General features: G+C 40.8%; 2 protein-coding genes across 2 annotated transcripts in view; one reads left to right on the forward strand and one right to left on the reverse strand.

Moving 5' to 3' along the window:
- Positions 1–6,529, forward strand: part of wscd2 (WSC domain containing 2) — a 40,733-nt gene extending 34,204 nt beyond the window's left edge. The window contains exons 7-11 of the mRNA XM_062382196.1: positions 1,086–1,207; positions 1,296–1,470; positions 2,732–2,896; positions 2,987–3,187; positions 4,774–6,529. Of these exons, the coding sequence (XP_062238180.1) occupies positions 1,086–1,207; positions 1,296–1,470; positions 2,732–2,896; positions 2,987–3,187; positions 4,774–5,126 (1,016 nt within the window). The 3' untranslated portion in view covers positions 5,127–6,529. The remainder of the gene's footprint in view (positions 1–1,085; positions 1,208–1,295; positions 1,471–2,731; positions 2,897–2,986; positions 3,188–4,773) is intronic.
- A 650-nt stretch (positions 6,530–7,179) lies between these two features.
- cmklr1 (chemokine-like receptor 1) lies at positions 7,180–9,112 on the reverse strand. Its single transcript, XM_062383535.1, has 2 exons — positions 9,032–9,112; positions 7,180–8,915 (listed from the first exon to the last, which is right to left on the reverse strand). Exon 2 carries the CDS (start codon positions 8,888–8,890, stop codon positions 7,847–7,849), a length of 1,044 nt encoding a protein of 347 aa, XP_062239519.1. The 5' UTR covers positions 8,891–8,915; positions 9,032–9,112; the 3' UTR covers positions 7,180–7,846.
- Positions 9,113–11,427: the final 2,315 nt, after the last annotated feature.

Genomic DNA, 11,427 nt, shown 5'->3' on the forward strand with positions numbered 1-11,427 from the left:
CATCAGTGATCTCGTGTCAGCTTTCCAAGATCTTGCTTGTTATTCAGACGCTGCATGGGAACAAGTCAGTGGAGCACACAAAGAGCATTTAAGTTTGATTTGAAAAGCTCTGCCACATGTGACAGGGGGAAACAGAGGAGATGCCACTGAAGATGTTCTGCAGGCAAATAAAGAAAACATCGTCGTGACTTTAAAAAGTGCAACTTTAAGTCAGAGGAAGAACACAAATAAATAAAACAGTGGACACACACATCCATCACTACAGCTACAATGAGCAATGAGTGTTACCTACGTTTAAAGCCTCACAACACTGATGGTTAATATGTTGGGACAGGAGTCTTGTTGAGTCGCTGGTACAGACAGTATGACATTTAATAAGAAGGAAGATGCACAGCCCCATTTGCATATTTCTTTCAGCCATGTTTGAGCAAAGCCAGCTGTCTCCATTGTGGCATCTGTCACAGTAAAAAGCTCTAAGTGTCTGCTTTCCTTCCTCTGTTATTAATAACAGCCTATTGACAGCGAGACAGCTTCATTACAGCACGCCTGACACCTTGACAGCCTGACGTTAATTCGAAATAGATGTTGACATTTTTCAGTCATTCAGAAAAAAACTCAAACGCTAAAGACGTGACCCTAACCCTAACCGTGAGAAACCTTCTTTCCGGTCCCTTTTGTTGGATTCTTTATGTTAAGAAGCCTGGAGACTGAACACAAATAATTTTCCAGCTGTTCTGTAATTATACTTAAATATACCGGTTTCGAAGGCAAATCAAACATACATCACGTGAGAGAGCAGAGAAGAGCTGCTCCTCTCTGCCGACTGGATTTACGGTCTATCGGCCACACCAGAGCGAGGACCCGAGGTTAAAGGTCGTCATCACACTGCGGGGAAGGGAGCACAGCCGTTGGTTGGGTCAGGGCCTCTGCAGACTAGAGGAGAGTCCCAGTGGGATCTCTTCATCACGGGTCAGTGGATAGAGGACATGCTGATGGAAGCTGAGCTCAGAAACTAGAAAACCGAAGCTCATGTTGTTTTTTTAGCTGTCCACGAATAACATTGCGATTTGCATTTTCCATTTCAGACGGCAACGCCATTTTCAAGGGGTGTTTTCAGCGGCCGGAAAATGTCACGCTGGCGCTTCCTTTCTACGCAGTCATCCACAACATGTCCGTGGACAAGTGTGTGGACATGTGCACAGAAAGGGTGAGGAAACATTTCGGACGGATATTCATGCATTGCATATGTGTACATGTAGATGTGTCTGTAGTTTGTAACGGCGGCCGTATTTCAGGAGAAAACCCTTGCTGTCCTGGCTGGAGATCGATGTTACTGCGGTTTCCCCACAAACCTGTTCTCCCTTCATGAGCCGGAGAACGAGGACATGTGTCTGCACCGCTGTCACGGGGAGGAGTTTGAGAGCTGTGGGAATGACGAGTACTTTGTTGTGTACCAGACGCAGGTTCAAGGTAAAGTTTGGCAACGCACGTGTGCCACCATACTCACAGGCACACGAACAAGTAACCTTTCAGGAAGCCGACACTACTTCCTGTGTGCAGGACAACATACATGCACATTTAAAGCACAGTGAGATTATCAAATATACAAGACTTTACTCCCAGTCTCTTAAATTTGTGTTAACACAATACAAATGCAGAACTGTGAATGTCGGAAGCATTTATCTAAAATGAACTGCAGTGTTGTAAACTCTCTATATAAAATGTTATGTTATGTCATATAATATATAAAATAATAATATTAGACCTTAAAGACACAAAAATATATAAATTATATTATCTCTTATAATTTCAGTAAATCCTCTTACTGCAGTATGCATACATATTTTTCTATATTCAACTACGGTATATAATCTTACAAAGATTTATAGTTAATTGAGAAATTCAAAGTAATATCTGTTGTTGGCTTATTCAACTAATTAAACCACACAAGTTAAGTTTGATATTCAAAACTGCCATGTAACATTCACTGGTACTGTCTTTAATTTTCACCATTTTTCACCAAGGCAAAGCTTTATCACAACTGTTCAATAATAAAACTTGAAGTATCCTTAGTAAATATCTTTGTATAATATGATAACTTAAAAGAAAAGCTTACATATAATGATTACATTTTTTCTCTCTGTCAATATCCAGAGTTGTTCTGTCTGTGGTTTGTGAGCGATGTTTCCTTGGTGCACCAGACAGTTGGAGCTTAGATCAGCAGAAACCAAAGAACCCAGTAAACAAAAAGTGACGTTTACATCTGACAAGCAAAAAACACAAATACAGGATCTCATGTAATTATTTTTTAAACTGACCAAACATCCTAAGCGACGCATAAACGTCAGTATGTGGGTTTTATTACGCAACTGTTGAGGATCAGCAGTGAGTCAAACTAACCCACACACAGCAATAAATAACACTTTAACATCTCTGTCTCCCTGTGTTGATCCTTTTCATTCTCTCTATCGACGCTAAATGTTTCTGCCCCCGACTTACAGTGTTTCAACATAACAGACATTTTTCTGTAGCTCCTGTTTTATAAAATAAACAGGAAGTGACTTATTCTCAGTATCTATCTGAAGTTTGATTGTGTGAAACATCTTGTTCCAACATTCTGCAGTGTCACTGTGTCCCACACCACAATGTCACAGTCAGATGTCCGTGTTTATCCCTGCAGAAGGTTCTACACATATAAAAAATGAATAATATAACCCGTGTGTTTTGTCAGATAACCGCTGCATGGACCGACATTTCCTCCCCACACGTGCAAAGCAGCTAGTTGCCCTCGCCAGTTTCCCTGGGGCCGGAAACACCTGGGCTCGCCACCTCATAGAGCTCGCCACGGGCTACTACACCGGCAGCTATTACTTTGATGGCTCCCTTTACAATAAAGGCAGGCCTCAACATTCAACTAACATGATTCACAAATATACAAGTTCAGGAATAACACTGTGCTGGATTAAACATGATCACTGTTTCACAGGATTTAAGGGGGAGCGAGACCACTGGAGGAGCGGGAGGACGATCTGCATTAAGACACATGAGAGCGGCAGGAAGGAGATCGAAACCTTTGACTCCAGCATCGTCATGATTCGAAACCCCTACAAAGCCCTCATGGCAGAATTTAACAGAAAATATGGGGGCCACATCGGATTTGCCTCCCAGGCCCACTGGAAAGGGAAAGGTGAAAACTATTCTACTTACTAACTTATCTCAAATTTAGAATCTTTAAACATAAAACCAAAAGCTGAAAATAGCAAATAAACAGCATTGTTATTATCTGCAAAATGTCAAAAAAAATAAGGAAATAACCCTCTGGGATGTTTATGTGGTTTTCACCAAAAAGCCAATGTGGCTGTGAAACAAAGTTTTCAAAATGAAAACGTTACAAAACAGTTTCCATGATAAACGAAACAACAAAGTGTCTCTTTGAGCAATGAAACCAGTCAATCACTGCCTGAGGTCAAGAATTAGGTTAAAGAAAAAGAAACGATATTTGACTTTTTTTTTATTGGTCCATGTCCAATTCACTAACATGGAGAAGGCTGGATATATAAATCATTTGGAAGCCTTTGAGGAGCAATGATTTCGTCCATCTTTATACACAATGGTTAAACAAATCAGGGAGGAGTTTTTGGCTCCTTTCGTTAATATTTAACAATATATCATGATTGTCTGTATGCAGTGAAGTTACCTATCCTCTCTTAAATTACTTCATTATTCATGACTTAAAGAAATTAAACGCTTGGGTCCACTAACTCATAAAAAAAAGACATATTTTTTCATCCCTTGCTAAGATAACATTCACATAGCAACTGGTTTTGTCTCGTCCGCGTATCTCTCTGAGGTTTAATTGAATTTCCAGAGAGCTGGAGAGTTGCTGACGCAGCAGTTGTCACTCTGTGGAAACATCAGCACATTCACGCTGCCATTTCCAATGAGTGTTTATTCCTCGTGTTGATGGAGAAATAACACGATGACATCAGTAAAGAGAAAAGCTTTTTGACAGCTGCCACTTTGAATCCAGAAGAGAGGCTCCGGTCTGAGAGTCACGGTGACATTGTGCATTGTGCCCCACATCTACAATGTGATGCACTCACCTCTGTGGAGGGAGACTGGCTCAGATGAAGCCAGTGCATCATCATAGAGTCAACTCAGGGGCCAGTGTAACGTGACATATTACTAAGCACAGGCTGCTCATTTCCAATATGAGGCATCTGCATAAAGGCTGTTGCATAAACGTCTTTGTTTGGGTTCTTGAAGTTCGACTTTTGCTGCAAGGAACAGAAGTATTGTACATTTTAATGCTGTAAAACATCAGAACAACATGTTCATAGCAGTTCTTTAGCTGTATAAGACCACACAGCAAACTTCAAAATTCAACTACAGCCTCATATCAGGGTGACGATGTGAGTTAATGAATCACAGATCCTGTCAGCAGCTTCTTGTTTGAGTCAGTATTTATCAAAGAGTTAACATTCACAGGCAAACGTTTTTTCCTTCAGGTCTTCTGTAGTTTGACAAAAGGTCAAACATTTCACAAATGACGTAACATAGCCTGCCCGTCATCAGTGTTCGGTTCCTTCCTCTTCACGTTTTTTCATTTTCTTCTCATGCATTTATTTGGATTTTTGCTTTCTTTTGAAATTTGAGACCAACGTCAAATCTAGTAGTAACTTTGATTGACATAAAGTCAATTTGTTGTTATTGTTATTGTTAAGATACTATTTTTATTTTGTGTTGACACCTCTACTTTTTGGTTCTCTGCAGAGTGGCCCGAGTTTGTGAAGAACTACGCTCCGTGGTGGGCGTCCCACACACTGGACTGGTTGAATTATGGGAAGAACGTTCGTGTGGTCCACTTTGAGGACATGAAGAGGGACCTGTTCTTACAGCTCAAGGGGATGGTCCAGTTGCTGGGTCTGAAGGTCTCTGAGGACCGCCTGCTCTGTGTCGAGGGCCAGAAAGATGGAAACTTCAAGCGATCAGGGCTGAGAAAACTTGAATATGACCCATACACGAGTGAGATGCGAGCGAACATCAATGAACTGATCAGAACGGTGGACGTCGCCTTGAAGAAAAGAAAAATGTCTGGAGTGCCAGCAGAATATATGCCAAGATGATATCTGTGATCCTCTCATTTCCCTTTGTTCCTCACTTACTGGACTGTTCCGTTTTGTAGAGTTAAATCACTTAAATAGTTGTTCCAATTATTTTTCTGTAGAGTCATATAGGTGGAAGTTGTAGTGACAAGAAATCCGTCTCTGTAACTTCCTATTTTCATTTTTTATTCATCCTTTTTTTATTTTCTGAACTCCTGCAGCTTCGTGCATTAGTAGAAGACACAGGTTAAACTATGGAGGTTTGTTTTTCTCCTACAAGAAGCACTTATCCTGCTCTATGCACATGTGCTGTGTCGGCATGTGCACACGCCTTAAAATGAAGACAGTACAACGCTGACTACAAAGATCTGACATTTGAAAGCAGACATTTGACCCAAAATATTGAATACAGTTCTGCAAAGTTTATGTTGTATGAGCTTGCATAACGCAAAAGAGACGTAACTCTTATGAGAAATCAAAACATAACATTTCTGCTGCTACCAGTGACAGAAACGTTCTATTTTATACATGAACTTCACTGAGAAGCTGAAAACTTTGAGCCCTTATTTCGAGGGGAAAATGCAATATTCAGGCTTTAATTACCTGATGACGATACTGTGTGTTTCCAGGCTTTTTGTAATTTATTCAACTTCCGCTGTATGTTAGAGAAATCATGTTTTTTGATGATGAAGAGGTTAAAAAACTCAATTCTCAGCTCCTCCTGTTCAAGAAGAAGAACCTCTCTTGAAGGCACTGACTCAAAGAGAGAAGAGGATTTATCTCGACAGCATGTATTTATGACTAATTTGGTTTCTTGACACTGGACTAGAAGCAGAAAATCCAAAAAGCACTTGCTGTGCAACACTTGCCCCAAAGATCACTGAGGAATTAGGCATTACAATGACGTTAGTGACCGGAGGTTCTCATTAGCCGTAGTGATCGTTAGAGATTTACTTTTAGTTAATCATACGGAATGTGAACATTTTTATTTTGTATTGCTTTGTTGTAACAAGAGCTATGAAACAGTTAAAGCTGGTGATAACAAAACGCAGCACGTCTTATAATGGCTCTGTGTGTGCTATGCCATATGCATAAAAATAAACAAACATACAAATAAATAAATATATATATATATACACATACATTGACATTAGCACTGGTGAGTGAGAGAGAGAAAACATAAACTGACTTCCATTTTCAATATGATATGAATATATTTTTATAGTGTGTGCTGAGACCTCAAAAATATTTGTATTGCAACAAACAAAACGGGAGTCGTTTCTATTTTTAACACATGCTGTAAACTTTATTGGCTCTCACTTTCATTGACAAGCGGACACTTTCTGAACGTAGGTGTCACATTTGAATGTATTTTTTATGGAATGAATGTAATGTGATAAGCCCCAATAAATAAGTATATTGAGTACGTTTCTATGGCCTGCTCTTTTTGGCTGCCCCGACAAACAAATTAACCTCATTGGTCAGACAACTAAGTGTGGCATTTCTCCATTGGCTTTTGCTCTTTAAAAATGAACTGGTGCAAACTGTCTCTATCACATCATCAGTCAGGCTTATACAGGCATTTTTAAACTGATGATGGTGCCGATGAAAAGCTAAGACCATCAGATGAATGTCACTCCAGTGTTCACTCTCGTTTTTTTGCTCTGTTTTGGTCTCGACCAACATCTGGCTCTTTAGCAGCTTAACTCTCTTCGCCAGCTGTTGTCTCTGGGTGTTTGCAACATGGTGACCCAACTGCCTGCAGCTCAAAGAGGGGAAACGTCTGAACAAATGAACATAACAAATGACTCTCAAGCGCACTGTAGAGCTGAGCCCTTTCAGGTTAACACCTGGCCCAGTGGTTACAATAACTAATAATAACACTGACTACTGCATTTTTAAAATGTGACTCACCGCTGGTGTTTCATTAAACATTTTTGGAGTCTTGCTCTTCCTTCTGTTCCACTTTTCAACATAAAAAGAAAAAATGTTGAATAATGAAAACACAAAGCCTAAGGATTGAGACAAAGAGCTGATTGTAATAAAAAAAGAAATGACTCTTCAGAACTGGGAAAACCATTCAAAAACTTTATTGCACAAATCATTTCAACTGTACACTTCTCATACATGAAATCAAAAAAAATATGCATTCATTTAACAAATATAGTTATAATAGCTGGATTTATGTTATTTGTACTGCATCATGATGAGTTGTTATACAGGAAAATCGTCCACCCATCTAAACTTTGTATTTCAGTCAAACTATGGATGCTACTAAAAGAATATGATGCTACACAGAACTTATTGCACGACGTGGTGTCCATAAAAAAAAAAAAAACTAACACCTCTCTTTGGGTGTTATCAGTTGAGAGTTCACGTACATTCAAACAGAAAAAACAGTCACCAGTTCCTGTATCCTAAAGCAAATGTTAATCTTCAGTTTAGCCTTAATATTGTTTTAGTTCAGAGGTCAAGGACAACAAATGACAACTTTACAACGATCAGTTCTATGGTAAATGAGTAACAATAATAATGATATCACACGTTTTATCTGTACATCATATTCTACAGCCATCACATTTTACATCTGTAACACTCCAGCTCGATAAGACTGATTCCACTCACCCTGCAGCGTGAGCACGTGGACATATTGACTCAGGCTTACAGATTCTCCCCACAATCAAAGGCATAGTTGATGAATTGCAGATTTTAAGACCGTAATGTTTGGATGTGTGACATCCCTAGATGTGTGTGGAAGCTCTGCCGTCCATCGAGCTTGACCTGGAGAGGTATCTGCTGGTGGTGCGCCCTTCCTCTGCCATCGCGTTCTCCATCTTCGAGAGCACGGAGCTCTTGAACTTCTGCTTGAAGTCATTGCCCATGAAAACATACAACACCGGGTTGAGGAAGCTGTTTGCTGCCGCCATGGACGCGCCTACTTTGAGTCCAGAGATCAAGATACCATGGTCGTAGCTTTGGTGGTTCAGCTCGAGCAGGACGAACACGTGGTAGGGCAGCCAGCAGATGAAGAAAGCAGCTACCAGTGAGCTCATCACTTTTAAGGGTTTGCTGGACTTGGTCATCCTGCTGGTGCGGAGCTTGAGGATGATGATGGAGTAGCACACAATGATGATGATGAATGGGATTACAAAGCCGACAATGAGACGGCTCACTGCAACTATTTTGTGACTGTCCTGATGTAATGTGTAGTTGTTGAAGCAGATGGTCCTTCCCAGGTGACTGCGTACGTCCCGGAAGATCATCGAGGGAATGCTCAGAGCGATGCCAAGAATCCAGGCCAGGACGGCGACACCGGCCGCCTTGTTGACAGTGCGCTGGTTCTGGGCCCAAACCGGAAACATGACAGAGATGCAACGGTCGATGCTGATGAAGACCAGGAGGAAGACGCTGCTGAACATGTTGACGAACATGATGGACGAGGTGAACTTGCACAGGAAGCTGCCAAAGAGCCATTCTTCCATCACCATGTTGGTGATGCTGAATGGGAGAAAGGTGCAGAAGACGAAGTCGGAGATCGCCAGGCTCAAGTACCAAGTGGTGTTGACCGTCTTCTTCATCTTGAAGCCAGATATCCAGATGACTAATGCATTTCCAAAGAAGCCCAGCAGGAAAGTCACCACGCTGACCACCAGCAAAAACACACACAGGAATTCCTTCAAACACATCGCTTTGGGCTGCGTGACGGGCTTCTCGTGTGGAGTAATATATGAATCGTTACTGTACTCATAGTCTGGATCATATTCATAATCTTCTGGAATATCCATTGTTCCTGGAGGAGCAGAGGGATTTCTGTGGAGAGAAAAAAATAAAAAATAAATGTCAAGTATTTCATGAGCACAAATATATGATAAAGTTTATTCTAAGATATTCTGAAATCTAAATAATATTAGATATTTGAATAGTACCGGCAGGACAGATGTTGGGCTGCTGCTCACTTGATGGTGCCCAGAGCCGAGTGTTCAAAATAGCTGAGCTTTGAATGACACCACACAACCTACAATCAGCTGACAGAGGTATTTCTCAATACTTATGTCCTCTAAACACTTTCAGTACTGCATTTTGACATCTTGCATCGTATTGGACTCTGAGACATGTCATCTTTATCTGTGGAGGACGATTTCAATATTTTTTTGTATAAATGCCATGAAGCAACATTTTTTGTCAAGAAGATGATTTCAGTAACAATGCCAAACAGAATACACCAAGACATTTTTTAAATGTAAGCTCTTAGAAATTCAACTTAACTCTTTACCATAATCCTGTGATAGTTTTATTAAAATCATTGTATCAGTCCTGCACTGTATTTACTTTACAAGTAAAGCTTTTAATTGTGTTTACCTCTGTCAATTAGTCAATGATTTCATCTGTGTTTGTTTGTTTGTTAGCAGGACTTGGCAAAAAATAGAGGATGGATTACCGTGAAACTTGGCAGGATGTGGTACGGGTCAGGCATGGTTGGATCCCCCCCATCCAGAGAGGTGTCCCCATCAATATCATCAAGAAAAAGCTTTCTTAAACTTTGATGGATTGCAACCCCCTCTCTTTTTACACTTGTACATCGCTCCCCCCCTCCCATGTCTCAAACACACACACGCTCTCTCTCTCTCTCTCTCTCTCTCTCTCTCTCTCTCTCTCTCTCTCTCTCTCTCTCTCTCTCTCTCTCTCTCTCTCTCTTTCTCTCTATCTTATTTATCACACATACTTATATCCCCCCTGTGTCTGTGTTTTGTGATATGGCTCTCATGTTTTTCCCTCTGCCAGATGTTGCAGGCACGCTACAAGAATGTCAGATTCGCCAGATGTATCTGTTCAAACCAGAGGAGGTGAATGACATGTTAGGCTGCACTGTAAAACCATAAAACCCTGAAGGCACTGGGCATAAAGTATCGCAGGCGATGAACACACTGATTTAATATTTCAGCCCATGCTCAGGATGCAGATGTTTCTTAATAACACACGGAAAAAGATCCAAGCTGTTGTAAGCACAGGCCAGAGAACAGCGCTGCAATCGGGACCAACTAATTCAGCTTTCTATGCTTGTCGTGTTTCATGTTGTCATATTCTTTAAGGCAGATGCATCCGTCTACAGTGTTCTGTTTTTCTGCTGAGCTTAAGGAAGCAGCAGCTGCAGGAAGAAGAAACACAGATGCTGTATACATTGTTTGGAAGGTTCTCATGAGTGAGGAGGACAGCGTCGATCACACCGGATTCCAGAGTCCATCTCAATCTCCCATGATCAAACAGTAGGCAAGTTGGATGAAGATGGTGAAGGAGGGGAGCTGGATGGAGATTTTGAGACAATGGATCTGCAGAACTGGGAGAAAGGATAATGAGGGGAGCAAGGTAGATGAGACGGGAGCCGGGGGGATAGAGTCAGAGTGGACAACAGGCAACAGGAGATGGACTGAAGCAGATTAGTGAAATGTAAATCGTCGTAGCTTCTAGCATTATTTAACAGTCAAATCTGATTTCATATTATTCAAATACATTTTATGGCAATAAAGTCTAAATGGAAATAACAGTGGGAACAGTCAACAGTTTAAATAAACATATATATAGAAAGAAAAGAGTAAATACACTGTAAAATATCAGAATCTTGCTGGCAACTGTACTTTAATGGGTGAAATCAAATCATAAAGTGACAGGGCGGAGTTTGGTATTTGTACAGGGTTTGATGATGGTGCCACTGGTTTAGCTCTGGTCTCACTCCTGCACATGTACATCCACTCAGATACAGGAGCAGATAGGAACAGATCCACTGGGAATGGCTGGTTAGGGAGGCTGCGGATGAATGGTCTCTTTATATTGCTTGGGAAGTTTCCCAACTGAGTGAATTGACAAACAAGTATCTGCCATGATCTGATCGAATTCTGTAAATGCCTTGAGCTTCAGTTGTTTTTTCTTATCACATTATAGTATGGGAGACGCTTAACCATCCTTTTTCTCAGCTGCAAAATTCATTGACCCACATCAGTCGCATCCACTGTCATTTAATTACACAGTCTGCTACAACTGTGGTCGGATTCTCTCCACACGGTGATCCTTAAATACTGGGATAGATAGATTCTTAACACAAAGCTGATGGGATCGTTGTTGGCAATTTGTTCATCAAGTCCCAGTGAAAATGTTGCAGTTGTCAAAAATAGTACATTTCTCTCTCCAATAAGATTATACAGCAACTGAACATCTATACATAAAACACACACATCAGTAGAGAAGTTGGACTTTGAAAATGTCCCAGTACGTTGGAGAAACAGTCTGGAAATGCACTTTAACCTGAATGCGTATAGCTCTCTGGTAA

The sequence above is a fragment of the Platichthys flesus genome, chromosome 3 (assembly GCF_949316205.1).
Source record: "Platichthys flesus chromosome 3, fPlaFle2.1, whole genome shotgun sequence".
NCBI lineage: Eukaryota > Metazoa > Chordata > Actinopteri > Pleuronectiformes > Pleuronectidae > Platichthys > Platichthys flesus.

Coding starts and splice junctions, on each gene's coding strand:
- cmklr1 (XM_062383535.1), bottom strand. CDS start 8,890: ATGGATATTCCAGAAGATTATGAATATGATCCAGACTATGAGTACAGT.